This window comes from Crocuta crocuta, unplaced genomic scaffold (genome assembly GCF_008692635.1).
Source record: "Crocuta crocuta isolate KB4526 unplaced genomic scaffold, BGI_CrCroc_1.0 scaffold80, whole genome shotgun sequence".
NCBI classification, from domain to species: domain Eukaryota; kingdom Metazoa; phylum Chordata; class Mammalia; order Carnivora; family Hyaenidae; genus Crocuta; species Crocuta crocuta.
In genome coordinates, this window is record NW_027527559.1 from 2457108 (window position 1) to 2475773 (window position 18666).

At 39.1% G+C, this 18666-nt stretch overlaps 1 protein-coding gene across 3 annotated transcripts in view; it reads left to right on the plus strand.

Annotated features, from left to right (window-relative positions):
* The window catches only part of DCUN1D5 (defective in cullin neddylation 1 domain containing 5), a 24288-nt gene extending 8864 nt beyond the window's left edge, over positions 1-15424 (plus strand). For all 3 annotated transcript variants that reach the window (XM_077769691.1, XM_077769678.1, XM_077769685.1), the window contains 4 exons: positions 11228-11336; positions 11422-11526; positions 13092-13194; positions 15088-15424. In XM_077769691.1, coding sequence (XP_077625817.1) covers positions 11228-11336; positions 11422-11526; positions 13092-13194; positions 15088-15143 — 373 coding nt within the window. In that variant the 3' untranslated portion in view covers positions 15144-15424. The remainder of the gene's footprint in view (positions 1-11227; positions 11337-11421; positions 11527-13091; positions 13195-15087) is intronic.
* Positions 15425-18666: the final 3242 nt, after the last annotated feature.

Below are 18666 nucleotides of genomic sequence, written 5' to 3' on the forward strand. Positions count from 1 at the left end.
GTACTTCATGTTTATACTGGGGCACCTTGCTGGCTGGAGCAGAGAGCTTTCCTCACATCTGCCCACTGAAGGTAGGGTTGGAGCAAGGGCGAAATGGAGGGCATGCTGGTGGAGAACACTGTCTTTGGTCGTGATCGTGAGAAAAACCATCAGGAGGCTAACTTCTGATGGAAATGGAAGTAACTCAGCAGCCTGTTGGTAGATTACAAGTTGTGCACCGTCTGCCTTCTGGTCTCTGTACTGAGCCCTGGACTTGAGGATTAAAGGCAGTGGTCTGGCCCGTCTTTATTTAGGGGGAGAGATGGGGAGCATCTGTCTGATTTTCCTATGGGGATGGGGTGCTCTGGTGCGTGTGGGGTGTGACTGCCGTTCACTTAGTATTTGGGGCGCAACTACTAGTTGCCATTAGCATTCTTCCTGTCTGCTCTCTCAAGAGTAATCTTGACAATTTCTGACGCCCTGCTCACATTTCCAGGCACCCCCAGGGTTGTGCTGTTTTGTTCTGGTCAGTAGACCTTATTCAGAGAGAGTTCTAAATACAGAACTTTGTGGAGAAAATTCTTCCTGTTATAGAATGGGGTGTCACAGCATACTTATTGGGACTTCACTAATTAAGGAAGAGAACCTCACTTAGAGCTAATACGTAAATGGTAATTTCTTCTCATTTTAGAGGTCTTTAATGAAGCAGAAATTTAAAAGCCACCTTTGTTAATCAAATGTTTATTTAGCAGTCTTCAGGAAATTAACCTCCAAGTCCTAATGTTGAAATATAAACCCATCTCCACTCGTTCTAACCTCCGTGGCCTTGGAGGATGGTATCCTGTTGTGCGAGCGTTCCCTAAAATCTGTGGGGTTTTATTTAGTTGTCATTCAAAAAACTATCCCTTGCTTTCCTTGATAATACTAGTTAAGTCTGCATTTCTTTTTACTTCCGGGGCAGTGTTCTTTCTAAAGCTTTGGGCCGGGTTAAATGTAAGACTTGAACTGCGTTCACTGGTTTTGCAGGTCTGTTCAGTCTCTGTGATACCAGTAATAAATGTGCAAGTTTGTACTTTTTTTTCCCACTCTTCTCCAAGAAAACGTTACTTGTTCTTTGTTGGTTAGATTCTTTCTCTGCTCAAGATGTAGGTAGACCATTAGGAATGGTATGGATTGATTAGTTTGGACAGACACCAGTGTGTTTAAGGTAATTGTTAAGCCATTTGCCTCAAAAGGAGCATCTCACCTGAGAACTGTTGTCAATATTTAAGTTGTGTATTCTCATTTAGTCTCATGGTTGTCTGTTGTTGTCATTTTAAAACTGAGGAAACCAAGGCTGAAGAGATTAAATAGCTTTCCTGAAGCCACTTGTGTGTGGAGAAGTTGGAGTTTTACAGTTTTACCAGGTGTGTCTGACTTGCAACTTTGTTCTTCATCTCATCTCCGTCTTAAACTTACGGGGGTGTGTGTGTGTGTGTGTGTGTGTGTAAATAATAGTGTGCTCTGTGTACCTGTGGAGTGTTATTTGCAAAAGACTGTCGTTTTATTTGGCTTCTTTTCTCCTTGGTAATTTGTAAGTTACCACCTACAGACTTTATAATCTTGTTTGAACTACAGTTTCCTGCCAACCTTTCCCCAGGTAGGGATTTTGAAACCTTTTATAATAATTAAATACTTTGTGGCTTATTTTTGGTATTCATACTTCTATTTAACAAGTAATTGTAGGGTGCTTATGCACTCCAGGCCCTGAAGAGAGATTTCAAACGCTGGTGGTTGTAAGAGGAAGGACTGAATGGTAGGCACCGTCCTTTATCGTATTTGTCTTGCTGAGTCTCAGGTGTACTAAGGTTCTCAGTGAGAGCCTGTGTGAAAATGTTTATCACATTATTAAAAAATATGTGAAAAACATTTCTACAGGAAGCTACAAAGACTTAGAAGATGAGGCCTCTTGAGATAGATCATCACGAGGGAGATAGTACATGTAACTGACTCCTTAAAATGCAGAACCCTCGGAACTTAATCAACTGATAACCCTGGAGAGCCTGAAGACACCCAGAGTTCCAAATAGCATTATAGGCACATAGAATCTGAGAATTCGTTTCTTTTGCATATCCTTCTGGTAGAAGTTAACTCCATTTTCAATGCCATTAAAGCTTTATTTTTCACGTAATGAAGAATGTGCTGATAGAAGCCACTTAATGAAATAATAAGTGATATATTTTTAATAAATAGTAAAAATCTTGTTTCTGCACGAAATATATTGTGCACTCATTCATACTAGGAACTAGGCCCCAGACAAATTGGAAGGTTAACCTGTCCAAATTTCGATTTCCTTTTCTGGCCACTTGGCAGACAAAATGTGCAAAGAAACCATTTATCATGTAAAACACTTAAATGCAGGATAAAATATAAACATGTATTTTAAAAAGCATGCCTGGACTTGACCATAATTAAGGAACATAATCAGAGGCCGGAAATGACGAGAGATGGTGATACCATAGGGATATGTGGAGCTGACATTTACCTTAAGGTTACTACCTGTTTCTAGTCACATAGAGTCTAGTCATTAACCTGTGGTGCATATTCTGAATAGGAGGCAAAATTGCAGGGTCTGAGTAAGTTGAGAAAATCAGATAAAAAACTCAAGAGTAACTTACTGATGTCACGTGTACCCAGGAGATGGAGATGAGATTGCTGCACTTGGTTCTGCATATAGTGGAGGGCTTATTCCCAAGAGAATTCTTAACAAAAAGTCTTCATCGTGCACATTAAAGGCTGGAATTCGTTATTTGTATGACACAAGCCAAAAATGTATTTACAAGTGTCCCAGGTAAATAGTATTTTTGTGTATATAGTGGGAGTGATTCTTGTGTACAGGAATGCATTTTAAACAGAAGCCTCAATTTTTGCAGGAAAAGGTTCAGTTTTCATTGATTAACAATCATAAATCACTAAGCATATTAGGAAACATCTTAAATTTCAGAATTAGACTCTTAAGACTAGTATTTTGAATTGTCATCTCAGCATAAAATAAATTTAATGTGTTTTAAAGAATAAAGAATGGTCTCAGATCAGATTTCAAATGCAAATTAAATCTCTGAAAGTGGAAAACATTAAAGATTTAAAACTCAACAACTGAGTTACTTACAAAGGAAGTGGGTATAGATAAAGTAAGAATAGGTGACCTACAATATCTGAGGAAAATAGGAAAGGGATAAGGGATATTAGTGGATAACTTTTTTTTACTGATGAGTTTTCTGTGTATTTGAGCTCTAAGCCCTTCCTCAGGCATGTGGGCTAGAGTTACTTTCTCCCACTCTGTAGCTTGTGTTTTTGGCCTCTTGCGAGGACTTGGGCAGAGCAGAAGTTTTTAATTTTGATGAAGTTCATTTGATCAGTCTTTCCTTCTGTGAATTGTGCTTTTGATGTCAAATCCAAGAGTTCTTTCCCTAGATCCTGAGAATTTTACCTTCCTCTTTTTTCTGGAAAGGTTTATATTTTTATATTTTACATTTATATTTTGAGTTGATTTCTTTAAAAGGTGAGAGACAGGTTTTGGTTTATTCTCCGCCTCCAGATGCCCACTTTCTCCACAGTTCATTTGTTGTAAAAGGTCTTTCCTCCCTTGAATTGCTTTTGCATCTTGCCCAGTATTGGTTGGACATATTTGTGTGTCAGTCTGTCTCTGGGTTCTCTGTTCTTTTTTTTTTTTTTTAATGTTTTTTTTTCCCCCTAGGGGGGAGAGAGAGAGAGAGAGAGAGAGACAGACAGCGTGAGCAGGGGAGGGTCAGAGAGAGAGGGAGTCACAGACTCTGAAACAGGCTCCAGGCTCTGAGCTGGCAGTCAGCACAGAGCCTGACGCGGGGCTCGAACCCACGAACCGTGAGATCGTGACCTAAGCGAAAGTCGGATGCTTAACCGACTAAGCCACCCCGGCGCCCCTGGGTTCTCTGTTCTGTCGGTCTGTGTCTTAAATCTCTGCCAGTCCCACACAGTGCTGCTGTATACAAAGTCTTTTAATTCACAGAGACTGATTGATCTCCTTTCAAAATTGTTTTCGCTCTTCCAAAAATTTTAGGATGATCTTTTTACCTACAAAAGATCTTACTGAGATTTTGGTTAAACTGCATAATGAAATTGGTGAGAAATGAGTACTGTTTTGAGTCTTTGAATACATGCAAGATAGATAGGTTTCTGTTTTTGGTGTTTGATTTTTTTCATTGTGTGTAGTTTTCAGCATACAGATTTTGTACATGTTGTGTTAGAACTGTATGTAAATATTTTGTTTTTATTTTGAGCCATTGTAAGTAGAATTGTATTTTAAATTCCAATATCCATATATTCATTACTAGTCTGTAGAAATACAATTGATTTTTGTACGGTTGTCTTGTATCCTGTGATGTTGCTGAACTCACTTATTCTGAGTTTATGTGTATATGTGTCTTCCTTGGATTGTCTACATAGACAGTCATGTCAAATGATTATAACCCAAAATAAGGAAATAGGGGCAATTTCATTTCTTTTCTGGTCTTGGTATGTCTTTTATTTCCTTTCCTTAACATATTGCATTGGCTTGAACTTGTACCATTGTGTTGAGTAATCCTGGTGAGAGTGGACATCCTTTCCTTTGCTCCCCAGCTTAGAGGTAATTCATTCTCTTACTACAAAGTGTGTTAGCTGTAGGTTGTTTGTCTGTAGGTGCTCTTTATCAGGTTGAGGGAGTTGCTTTCTGTTCGTGTTTTTCTGTGAGTTTATACATGAGTGGATGTTAAATATTTTAAGTGCTTTTTCTGTATCAAATCATCTAATCATGTAGTTTTTCTTCTTTTAGAGTGTTAATATTGCAGGACATTGATTGGTTTTTTTAATACTGAACCAGTTTGCATACCTGGAATAAATCCCACTTGGTTATAGTCTATAATTATTTTTATATACTGCTGAATTCTTTTAGTTAATATTTTGTTAAGGATTCATGAGGGATATTGGTTTGTTGTTGGGTTTTTTTTTCTTATTTATTTCCTGGGATATAATAGACAAAACATTGTTCATTTTGGATGTACAACATAATGATTCAATATTTGTGTATTTTGGGAAATGATTACCATGGTTAAGTCTAGTTAACATCTATCATCGTACATAGTTACAATTTTTTGTGTGCAATTTTTTTTTTTTTTTTTTTGATACTGCCTTTACTTGGTTTTGGTGTCTGGTAAGGTAAATCTGGCTTTGTAAAAGGAATTGGGAAATTTTTCCTTATAATTTATTTTTTGCAAGGTAGAGCATAGAATTGTTCTTCACAGATGGGTAGAATTCTCCAGTGAAACCATCTGAACCTACAGGTTTCTTTTTCAGAATTTTTGAAATTTTTAATTAGATTTTTTAATAGTTACAGGGCTACTCAAATTACTATTTATTTCAGATCATTTTGTCAAATTACTTGTTTTATATTGTGTGTGATAGTAATTTTTGTTTTTCAAAGAACTGGTCTATTTCTTTATAAATAAGTGGCCATATTTATATCCTTTTGATGTCTACAGGTCTGTAATCGTATCTTTTGTTTCATTCCTGATATTGATAATTTTTGTCTTTTTTCCTTTGTTATTCTTGCTAGGGACTTGTCGGTTTTACTGACTTTTTCCAAAAAATCAGCTCTTTGTTTTGTTGATTTTTCTTTTTTCTGTTTTCAGTTTTACTTATTTCTGCTCTTAATTTACTTTCTCCTCATTTTAGATATGCTCTTCTTTTTCTAGATTCTGAAGATAGAAAGCTTAGATTATTGATTGAGATTTTTTTCTGTGTTATAATATTTGCATTTAGTTGTGTGAATTTCCCCCTCAGCACTGCTTTGGGTCTCAACAAAATTTGAGTTGCCTTTTTATTTTCTTTGAGTTCGCTATCTTTTTTTGGTTTCCATTGAGACTTGTTCTCACCTGTGGATTATTTAGGAGTTTGTTGTTTAGTTTCTAAGTGTTTGGAGATTTTGCAGTTGTCTTCCTGTTACTTCTAGTTTGGTTTCATTGTCGTCATAGAACATTACCCTGAGTGATTTCAGCTCTTTTATGTTTGTCAGCGTTTTCTTAATGGCTCAGGCTGTAGTCTTTCCTGGTTTCTGTTGTACAGATGCTCGAAAAGAATATGTGTCTTGTCCCTGAGTGGCATGTTCTGTTATCACCAGGTAGATCTTGTTGTTTGATGGTCTTGAATTCTTTTGTTTGCTGATGGGGTGTCTAGTTCTATCTGTTGCTGACAGAGGAGTGTTGAAATCTCTAACAGTAATCGGATGTTTGTTTATTTCTCCTCTTCAAGTTGTTGCTTCACTTTGCAGTTCTGTTGTTTGATGCATATACTTTTAGAATTGTTACATCTTCTCGGGTGCCTCGGTGGCTCAGTTGGCTTGGAGTCTGAGTCTTGATTTCATCTCTAGTCAAGATCTCATGGTTGTGGGATGGAGCCCCGCGTCAGGCTCTACTTTGTCAGCTTAGAGTCTCTCTGTCTCTCTCTTCGCCCCCACTCCCTGGTCGCACACGCTTGCTCTCTCTCTCTAAAACAAAACAAATTGTTACATATTTTTGGTGGATTGGGCTTTTATCATGACATAACATTCTTCTATGTTCTGATCATTTTCTTGGCTCAGACGTCTGTATTAGCCGATATCGATAAAGCTGCTCCTCATTTCTTTTGGTTACTATTTCCAGAATATGTCCATTTTCACCTTTTATTTTCAGTCTGCCTATGTTGTGTTTGCAGTCCCTTCATTTCTTCTAGATAGCATATAGTTGGGTCATTTTGGTTTCATGGGTTGTTTTGATGTGCTCTGTTAATCTTTGTGTCTAATTGGTACAGACTACTTACATTTAATATAATTATTGATACATTAAGATTTAAGTCTGCCCTGTATTTTACAATTCAAATGTTTCCATTTGTTGTTTTTTTTTGTTGTTGTTGTTGTTTTCCTAGACTCACTCACTATTTGCTGAGACTTTCTACATTTTCACTTGTTTTATTACGTCCATAATTGCTCATTAAAGCATTTTCTTCAGAACTGTTTTAAAATCTGTATCAGATCATTTTTTTCAGTGTTTTACTTATTTCTGAGAGAGAGACAGTGTAAGCAGGGGAGGGTCAGAGACAGAGGGAAACAGAATCCGAAGCAGGCCCAGGCTCTGAGCTGTCAGCACAGAGCCCAACACGGGGCTCGAACCCACGAACCGTGAGATCATGATCTGAGCAAAGTCGGATGCTTAACCAACTGAGCCATTCAGGCTCCCCTGCATCAGATAATTTTAAACACATCTTGTCATTTCAGTATTTGCACATATTTGCCCTCTTTTTACATCTTTTTGCCATCTTGGTTGTTGGTATGATAAGTGCTTTCTTATTGGAACCTGGAAATTCTGAGTATTATATTATGAAACTCTGGATCTTAGGTAAACCTTCCTTTTATCTAGCTTTCTCTACCACCACCTTCTCAGGAGGAGGGAATTCCTCATCATTGTTAGCAGGCAGGAGAGTTCATGCCCCCAGTAGGCCTCCACGGAGAACTTCTGGGTGACACCGTGGGTGGCGTGTAGCCTGCCGCCTCACAGGCCTCCTCTGACGCTGGCCTTAGGGCACTACTCCTACCAGCTGCTGGGAGTGGGAGTTCACATTTTTATGTGGTTCTCACTAACAGTGCTGGAGGTGGAAATTGAGTGGAAGGGGAGGGGTCTCCTTACATCCTGGTGACGGTGGACCATTCAGGTCCTCAGTCAGTCTTTGCTGGCATCAGTGGCCGTTGAGCTGGTTTTTTCTGGGCTGTTTGAATGGAGAAGAGTGTTCAAAGCTTGCTTTCTTGCTAGGCTGCTCAGTTTCTGCTAGAGGGAGAGCAAGCTTCTGTTGGGAGTTTTCTGTTTCCGTCTACCCCATTGGCTTTTCTGGTTTGCTGACTCCTTCATCTCCAGGTCTGGGGGAGAAAAAGCAAAAGAAAACCGCACTGTATTGTTCCTGAGAATCTTTCAGAGTTTTTTCAATCTTGTGTTTGTTTTATGTATGATGTCTCTGGCTTTTAGTGGAATGAGCAGGGGATGTGGGGGGAAAGTACATTTACTTCATCTTCCTGGAAGCAGAAGGTATTTGTTGACTAAAAGAAAAAAAAGCAAACCTTCTGTCCCCATCCCACACTATTTAGTGTCGCTTTCCTCTGCTGTCTATCAGGACCAGATTCTTAGAAGGCATTTGTCTATACACTTGACCCTTGAAAAATGCAGGAATTTTTATTGAAGCCTGGAAATTTTGAGTATTGTGTTATAAAACTCTAGATCTTATTTGTTTTGTATTTATTTTCAGAGGAGGGAGAGTGTCAGAGAGAGAGGGAGAGAGAGAATCCCAAGCAGGCTCTGTTTTGTCAGTGTGGAGCCTGATGTGGGGCCTGATCCCATGAACTTGAGATCATGTTCTGAGCTAAAACCAAGAGTTGGACACCCAACTGACAGCCAGGTGCCCCAACTCTGGACCTTATTTAAACATTCTGTTTTAGCTGGCTGCTCCCAGCACCGCCTAGGCAGGAGAGGGTGGGAAGCATGGGAGTTCCTGCCCAGTTACATATCCACATGTGACTGTTGGCTTCTCCAAAACCTACTAGCCTGCTGTTGCTCGGAAGCCTTACCCATAATGGAAACAGTCAAGTTACATGTTTTGTATGTTAAATGTATTATATACTACATTCTTATAATACAATAAGTTAGAGAAAAGAAACGTTCTTAAGAAGACTATCAAGAAAATATATTTACAGCACTATATTGTATTTATTGAAAAAAAAAATCCAGGGGTACCTGTGTGGTGCCCTCATTTGGTTAAGCATCCGACTTCAGCTCAGGTCATGATCTCAGATTCATGAGTTTGAGCCCCGCGTCGGGCTCTGTGCTGAAAGCTAGCTCAGAGCCTGGAGCCCGTTTCAGATTCTGTGTCTCTCCCCCTCTCTGACCCTCCCCTGCTCACACTGTCTCTCTGTCTCTCTCTCAGAAATAAATAAAACATTAAAAAATAAAGTTAAAAAAAATCCACATACAAGTGGACCCACACAGTTTAAACCTGTGTTGTTCAAGGGTCACCTTTATCTCTAAGGTGACTTTATCTCTACCACTCCTCTGAAACCATCTTGTCAAGGAATAATTTACAAGTGAATAATCAAAGCAATACTATTTATCAGAACTGGGCTGAAGCTTTAATTGTACTTAGAGGAAAATCTGTAGCCTTAAATGTTACATTAAAAGAGAAATCGGGCTGCCTGGGTGACTCAGTCGGTTGAGTGTCCAACTTAGCTCAGGTCATGATCTCACGGCTTATGGGTTTGAGCCCCACTTCGGGGTCTGTGCTGACAGCGTAGAGCCTGATTTGGGTTCTGTCTCCATTTCTCTGTGCCCCTCCCCATCTCGCTCGCTCTCTCTCTCAAAAAGCAAACATTAAAAAATAACTAAAAACAAGAGAAAGAAAACCTCAAATCAAATGAACTAGTATCAAACTTAATAAGTTAGAGAAAGGATCAACCTGAAGAAAAAGCGGTAAAAAGTTTAGTTAGACATTAGTAAAAGAGAGAGTAAACCTGCAGTTGAAATAATCAAGAAATTCTGGGAAGATGATGAAGAAAAACAGAAAGCAAAAATAAATAATAATACAGACCCAGGTGGCTTTTTTCAGCTGATTTTGGCCAGATGCTAATTCCAGTGTTAGTAAGCTTTTTCAGAAAATAGAAAAAAAGGGGTAATAATTATCATTTCATTTTCTGAGGCTTGTGCTATGAGCTTGTTATCAAAACTAGTAAAGAGAGGGGCGCCTGCGTGGCTCAGTCAGTTAAGCATCTGACTTCGGCTCAGGTCATGATCTTGCTATTCGTGAGTTCAAGCCTTGCATCGGGCTCTGTGCTGACAGCTCAGAGCCTAGAGCCTGATTCTAATTCTGTGTCTCTCTTTCTCTCTGCCCCTCCCATGCTTATGCTCTGTCTCTGTGTCTGTCAATAATAAATAAACATTTAAAAAAAAAAACTACTAAAGAGAGTGTGAAGGAATAAAATTTACAAGCAAGTGTCATTTATGAACACAGCAGAAAATCTAGCAATGTATGAAACAGGTAACAAACATTATCCAGTTTGGCTTATTCTAGGAAGGCAAGGTTTAATCAGCATGAGAAATGTATCCAAAATACTTACATCTTAATAAAGTTAGAAGTCACATTGCTGGTTTAGAATAGTGAAGGTCTCAGTTAAATGCAGGAGTGCTGGATGTCTGTGGTCCATGATGAGAACCAAGTCCATTCTGGGAGGAGTATGGCAGCTCACAGTAGGTGGAGTGACCCATGTAATGAAAGGGAGTCAGGTGACCGCTCAGTGATGGCGACATGTGAGGTAGGTTTTGGCAAGTGGTGTTTTGTCAGAATGTTCGAGGGAGCACTGTTTCAGGTATAGGCAGTGCTCTGTACTGACGCATAGCTGTGGCCTTGGTGAATGGTGAGTGCCGTGTGACCAGGGCACGGGTGTGGCGACCTGGTTCTTGCTGACCAGTGGAGTTCATGTCAGCCCCTGAGAGTCAGAGCTTCTGTGAGCGTCCATGAGCACTCTGTATACTTTATGTTTAGTGCCTCCTCTTTGGAAATAACACAGGTAATTTGTTTGTGTCCTTTGATGTCTGTACCTTACTTAAGTCAGGTACTGCCACTCATTTACCTTGGTATTCAGTCACTAAAAATGCAGGAATCTGAATCTATGACTGAAGCACTAATATAGTGTGTTAATTTCTCTGTGTTATATCCTGAACTTTTAAAACCACTCATGGCTAATCTCTTTTCACCAAGCTGTGCCTGAGAATTTTCCAGTGAAATCTGTGACAGAGGCCTGGTTAATTTCCTTTGTTGTGCCGTCTTTTTAAAAACTTTACATGCACTAAAAGCACAGCTTCATACATCTCTTCTTAAGACATATTTGTGATTTTACTGGAGTTTTTTATTGAGTTGTATTTTTTTTAAAGGAAGGTCATTGGACTGAACTTTCATTCATGGCCAGGTTTTCTCTTTTTTTCCATTTTACCCTTTTATTCCATTGATAGGTACAAGGCAGTAAGTTTGTTAGTAACTATAAATTTGTGAATCAGAATTTTAAACCTAGATTAATTCATAGATGCACTCACTTTCTTCTTAATACATTTCTTCTGACCCCGCCTAATGATGATTTTATTGAATTTTATGGATTATATAATGTATCTGGCTTTTTTAATTTAAGGTGTGACTGCACAGAAAAGTTACAGAACAAATTTGACTTTTTGCGCTCACAGTTGAATGATATTTCTTCGTTTAAGAATATCTACAGATATGCCTTTGATTTTGCAAGGGTAGGTGGAATTTCCATGTTTTGTAATTTTAACATTTTTTAAATCTCGAAACCACACTTAGGAAAATTTTTTACTTCCGTTCTAGGATAAAGATCAGAGAAGCCTTGATATCGATACCGCTAAGTCTATGCTCGCCCTGCTGCTTGGAAGGACATGGCCGCTGTTTTCAGTGTTTTACCAGTACCTGGAGGTATGTGCACTGTTCTCCATAAGTATTAAATGTTAGTTCTAAAACGTACTATGAAATTACACCTTTAAATGAGGAAAAAGAAATGGACTTTTAAATACTTGGCTTTAAGAAAAATCTTAAGCAAAAAGTTTCTGATAAAATGTGTACATATATGTCATCATTTTTAGACACAAGCTCATGTTCATTAATATATTCTGTACATGAGATACTCTGATTCCAGCCTTGCCTCCCCACCCCCAATAAAAAAAAAAAAAAATGAACCGTAAAGAAGTACATTTTATTTTAGCAAAGACGTTTTTCATGCAGAAGAAAAGTTTACCATAGCACCTACCACCAGCAGTGATTTTAAGATACTGTTCTTTTTTTCCACTGCTTTCTTTGGTTTTATGTTTTTGTGCCTTTTCAATTTCAGGTTTTTTGGTATAGATCTCACTGTTTCTAGAAGACAGATGCTTTTGGTTTTGCTTTGAAAATGATTTCTCACAAAGCTGATTATCATAGTGAATTCCTCGAGTAATTCTGTTGAAAGCTTCTGCTGAGAGGCCGTATGACAGGGACTGAGTGAGTGGGTTTCAAGGACACTTAGATCTTTAAGCCTAGTAGTGTAGGCTTAGAAAAGGCTAATAAAGTAGATGTTTGTGATGGATGGTACCAGTGTTCCTCCTATCAGTAGTTTGGGGCAAAAATAAATAGGACCAAATCTAAAAATATTCACCTCTAAAGGGAGCTGAGAGAACTAAGTATTTTCATCACTTATTATGGGGAGGGTGTTTGACACAGTTTTGAATTAGGTCTTATCCCTGTTTAGCAGATGAAAAAGTGGCCTCTGCTGTTAACTGATGTTACCAAGGTCACTCACCTAAGTGACAGAAGTGGGATTTGAACCCAAATCAGTACTCTTTCTACTCCCTGCAAAAATGGCAACTTCAGAATGTAGCTAAACAGTAAATGTCACACAGAAAAGCAGCGTACTGGGTAGCGGCGCGAGGGAACTTTGTGCATGTAGCATATGCTGTACAACTTGATTTCAGTGATGCTTACAGAAGTGCATACGTGGGAGACGCCTACTGAGTTTTATTCGATTAGTACCTTTGGTGCTCCCATCATTTCTCCAAAGTGGAGGAAAGATAAAGAAGAAATGGACTGGATGATGTTAACATGTAAATATCCCTGAGGATTGTCTTAGAAGCCCAAGTGATTAAAGAGGAGTAAATGCTTTTTAAAAAAAATTTTTTTTAATGTTTTATTATGAAAGAGAGAGAGAGAGAAAGACAACGTGAGCAGGGGAGGGTCAGAGAGAGAGGGAGACACAGAATCTGAAACAGGCACCAGGCTCTGAGCTGGCAGTTAGCACAGAGCCCAGCGTGGGGCTCAAACCCACGAACCGTGAGATTATGACCTGAGCCCAAGTCAAAGGCCCAACTGACTGAGCCCCCCCAGGCGCCCCAAGAGGACTAAATGCTTTAAGAAAGACCACATCACAAAATAATGGTATAACTAGATTTAAGTCATGGCCTAATAGATAATGCTTGTTCTGTATTCCTAACGTTTATATCCTTTTCTAGCAATCAAAGTATCGTGTTATGAACAAAGATCAGTGGTACAATGTGTTAGAATTCAGCAGAACTGTCCATGCGGATCTTAGTAACTACGATGAAGATGGTGCTTGTAAGTATAATACTGTGTTTTCCCGTGACAATAAAGTTCTGTGAACTATTACATGAGGACACGCATTTGTGTAGCATTATCGTAAAGGATTTAAACTTCCTGACAGTAACTTTTTTTATGTCATCATGTTGAAGGTGTAGGGGAGGGCTGAGATTGAGCAGTATTACAGTCTCTGGTGATCAGTGGAATGTTTCCAATCTCTCAGAAATGTACTGGAGCATCATAGCTAAATTTAAATGATAATTTCTGCATCTAAAAGCTAAAATTCTGCTTTCTTGCCTACCCTGGCATTTTTTCTATGGAAGAAGAAAACAGTCATAATTTTTAAAAGAGGAAAGCAAAACATCAGGTACAGTAGAAAGACCTTCAGGGTTAATTATAGCACCCTCTGATGGCATAGCAGATAATGTCAGAATAACTTCCCTCACAGATGCCTGAGTGAACGGTTGATGAAATACCATTTTTCAGTCATTCAAGTTAAAATATCTGCCCATGCTCTTCAGTGCAAAGGGCAGAATGCCATAAAACAGATCCTGGGAGTACATTGGAGGATACATTCCTATAAAAGTAAATTGAAACGTGGACTTCTCTCTGCAGCATTGAGATCATACAAAATGCTGAAGAAGGGATAATGTTGTTCTCCCTGTAGTTTATATTGTGACCTCTCCCCCAGAATGTTCCAAATTCAGTAATACTTTAGAAATGACACTTTGGTAGCAGCAGTAACCTGGCAGGCAGGCCTACAAGTGTGTATATTCTGTATATTCAGGCATGTTTTGAGTCAACGAACATATCAAACAATTTTTGTATAAAAATTCAGCTTCCATATTTGTTTGAAAAAACAAAATCTGACATAACTATCTGGAATTAGTGACGGAAGCCACGTAGTAGCTTGTGTCGAAATTGGATCTCACTTTTGCTGACCCGTAGCTATGCCAGCAGCCAGGGTACATTTCGGTTGCCATTTATGATTGTGCCTGTCTGCCGATTTTCTTAGAGTAGAGAGGTACGTCAATGAAAAATGAGAGAAAGACAGACCATCAAGGGGTATGTGTTTTAAGAAAACTAGAGCGAGCATACTTTCTTCTGGCAGTGAGTTTTCCCCTCTTTAAACAAGCAAAAAGAGTGAGCTCATTTAAGGAATGGCTTCTGTAAGGAAATGAGTTTGGAACCCCTGCTTTACACAAGTGTCTTTTTAATTTTTCTTAGTGTTTGTTTTTGAGAGAGCGCGCAAGTGGGGGAGGGGCAGAGAGAGAGAGAGAGACAGAATCCAAAGAAGGTTCCACGCTGTGAGCAGTCAGCACGGAGCCCGACTTGGGGCTCGAACTCAGGAACTCTGTGATCATGACTCAAGCTGAAGTCAGGCGCTTAACTGACTGAACCACCCAGGTGCCCCTCACATCTCTTTTTAGAATAGTTTTTAGGTCAGGTATTCATTAGGCACTTACTTTGTGTTTAGATTTATACTCAGTCCTGTTACTGGAATAATATAATTCTCTTATATGGCCACCCCTTCAACAAACTTACCTGCTCTTCATGATATAACAGAAAGATGTTAAACACTTTTCATATTCCTTAATATCAATAACAGAATGCTGTGAGCATTTAGACAAAGGGAGAGGTTTATCTTGACTTAGTTATTGGGGAGTTCTTACAACATTGCAGCCTTGCGAGGGTAGTTGCAGTGAATACCCCTTGTGGAATGTCCCTTCTCTCAGAAAAGACAAGGCTGAGAAAGAAAAGAGCACTAAGTAGACAGCAGGAAGGGAAACACACATGAGGCAGTGCGGGGGTCGGGTCCATCCCCATCACGTTCAGAGCTCGGGGAGAGTACGTTAATAGTGAGAGGGGTGAGTTCACTGAATCTAACAAAACATGCTTCTTTACTTCTAGGGCCTGTTCTTCTCGATGAATTTGTTGAGTGGCAAAAAATCCGTCAAACATCATAGCAAGAGCTCTTGTGGAGAAAATGCAAACCTTCTGATGCCCACGTGTGTACAGGCTGATGAGATGAGGAAGAGTCCAAAGGGTGCATTTTCATTCTTGTGAAAGACTTCTCATAGTACTTTGTTTTCCTTTTTTTTAAAGGAAGTTTTCTTGTTACATGTGATGGGCATTGAGCCACACCTCTTCTGAGACTGAATATCCAAGTTTTTGTTTTGGGTTATGTTTATAACATTTATTTCAGAACAATAAAGATTCAGATTTGTGACAAAGGGCTTACAGTGAAGATGTCCCTTAAGTGTCAGAGTGGTATTTATTTTTGTAAATTTTCATTTTTGAATTTTAGAGGATCTTTCTTGCCATGAATTTGGAATTTTAAAGATTTGGAACAACCTCCGCAGTTGGCAGTAGTTGGTCTGCTGACGGTGTGGCTCATGTATTCATCTGCGCACTCTTAGGACTAGTGTTGGCTTCACGTCTGGGATGACAATTTTCCGATACAGCAGATAAACACGTCCCTGGATCCCGGGGACCCTCCTGCTTTCAGCTCTGGTTTTCTGTGACCGTACCATGGTCTTAGCACATACTTGATCTGAAACATTTAGAATTGGATACATTATGTCCAGCTGTTTTGTTTCCTAACCATTAAATAGTTTGGTCAATGAGTTTAAGTCAGCATTGCATATATATTCTTAATGTGACCTAAGTTTTCTTTGTTCTGTCAGTTTAAAAGTTCCATCTCTATTTGAAAGAGCAAGATTCATGTATTAATGGTCTCAAAATTAGCCTGAAGAGAATCAAGACCAGTATTGAAGCTGTATGATCATCACTGTTGTGTATATGATCCCTAACTGTCATCTTGTGATATGGAGAGTTTTGTTGAAGGTCTTTGGTTTGGCCTTAAAGAGAACCTTAGCTCTGATGTTGTGGGTTTAGTTAAAATACATCTAGGAAGAGAAGGTAATAAAATATGGGGTCTTAAGAGCACTCTGGGTGTCAGTGGTGCACAACTCAGGGGTGCCGTTTATATTGGTACGATCACTGCGTTGCTAATTATCTCGATTTTCTAAACGTTGGCAATAAAGTCTCTTGAGGAAAGGACAGCCTTTCTAATTCACGTGAAAGACATCTTTTGGGCCAGGAACAGGGCTGTTTCAACACCACTTTTCAAACCACCCAACGTCCCAGTAACGTGAGAGCTGTCCACCTTCACTGTCCAGCCACAGCCCCCACAGCATTCCTAATTTCAGTGTGTGAGTGGAGGAGGTAAATAGATTATTTTTCACAATAATGACATTTCTTTTGGCATGAGTGACTTTCAGTATTGACTCCATAAGGGAGAATCAGATATAAAGGTTTTTATGGTTTGTTTGCTTCTTGGTTAATGAGCCAGGAGAAGATGATTACTGTCTTACTTGCCTTTTAAGGGAAACACTTTGTACTACTTTGTAAAACACTGATATAACAGTGAAACCATTTTTTTCTAAATGTTTTAAAAATGAATACAATTGTCCTGAAATGCTCCTCCTGAGTATTAGATAGAATCAGTGAGTTATTAGAAATGAGCGCATACCAACCATGTTACAGTTTAACATCATGAGGGATGTTTTCCTATCAAATCTATTGACAAGAAAAGTGTTTCGATTTTTAGACATTTGAATTACTGTAATTTAATTGACTCTTTCCCCCACGGCACAACTTCTAAACTTGAAATATGTTGACCACTTTTGTTTTAATTTCAAAAAATAGGATTTGAATGACATCCTCCAAGTTGTCAGTTTATAGCCTTTGAAATAACAGTAATGTCTTTGTCTAAATAAGGAACACTGAGAACATGTAGGTGACTTTAAAAAAGTATGTGAAACTCTTTACTTTGTACTTACCCCAAGTACGCTTAGACTTTGGAATCTCAAAATTAAAATGAAACTTTTTTGCCCTGAAGTCAGCAGCCCGACCCTGCCTGGGCCAGGCTAGCTTTGGGCTCTTCTTGTTTCTTCTGGGTCTTGTGCTTCCGTAGAGTCCGGGCACTCGCCTGCTTTGGAGGCTCATTTACTAATTCGTCAGTCGGGGGTGTGAGCTCATTCCTTAATTCACACTAAGTTCACTTCTTAATTTCGGCTTAAACTGTACTTAATTTATTGGGAAACCTACGAGAAGAGGTTTGCTGGCGTCAGCAAACAGGACAGTAGTAAGGAGCCTGCAGTGTATAAAAGTCTAACTACCCTGCTCTCCTTTTTATTAGTTAGCTTCAAGTGCCTTTCTGGGAATCCTGCCGTACAGTTTTCAGAGTTACGTTCTTTGTATAGGATGAAATCCTCCCTGGTGCTCCGTGGTTGGAAAGGACTTGCTTCTTCTAGAAGAGCGTGCCGATGTCCTACTCCTGGAAGGAAGTAGAGCAGATGTGGATTCAGCTGTTGTCCAGTTAGCTCCGGGAGCCAGTCGTCCTCGAGGAAGCCTGGTGTCTAAAAAATTGCGGGGGGTTCAAGTCACATGGTGGTGTCTCTAAACAGCTACCATCATCTTACCAGGTGGGAGGTTTAAATGACCGGTGTGTGCTGTGTGCTGATCTGACTCGACGTTAACAGTGTCTTTTACAGTTACCTAATCTCTTGTTTTTTAAATGCTGCCTATACAGTTCTTGACATATACATGTTTGACAGTAATAGTATTTTCATGTGTAATGTGTAGGTTTTGCTGATTTGGGTTTTGCTCTGCTTGAAGTACCCTCCATGTGAGTATTTATTAACCTGGAGCACGAGGGCCTTCTGTGGGATGTCAAATGGACCCTGAGGAGTATTTCTCTTAAAACAAATGCCTTTTCATCTAGTAAACCAAAAATATACCTTTAACAGTATTGAATCCCATCGCTTTGTGCAGGGAGGGGAGGAAGGGAGCAGAGAGTTAAGAGAGGCAGAGTTTTTAAGACATACAAGTTACGTAGAGTAGCTTAGATTCAGGGCACACGAGTGTATTCACAATGACACATTTCTCTTTGAACTCCGTGTTTCTGCAACAAAACATGTCCTTTCTGCCTAGTTGGTAATGTGGAATTATGAAAGGATTTATTGAAACTTATTTAGTGGTTAACTTGACAAGCAGATAGTAAGAATGTGGACTTTGCTTTCTTGAAGAAGTGCACTGAAAACTGATAATTCATAGTCTGGTAATGTTTTGTTTGAGCTTTGAGGGCTCCTTTGCCTGACGTTTTGTGTCACATTCCGTATGTTCATCAGATAACTGCAGTGTCCCATAAGTTAGGAATGTTTCAATATATAATGTAAATGCATTTCTTTGTTAAACTAAGAGAGAAAGCCCAGTAATCTCTTAACCTTATTCGTAAAGAATTCTTACTCGTAAAGAATTCCTGAGGACGTATTACTTCTGCAGTCATACTGGAAAACGTTACAAGGAAACATTTCAAAGAAGAGTTTGAAAAACAGCAAAATCTCCTTTATTTCCTCAAAAAGAAAGGCCAGTGTAAATTATTAAATATTCTGTTATTAGGATTTTTAAATGAATGTATTTTTT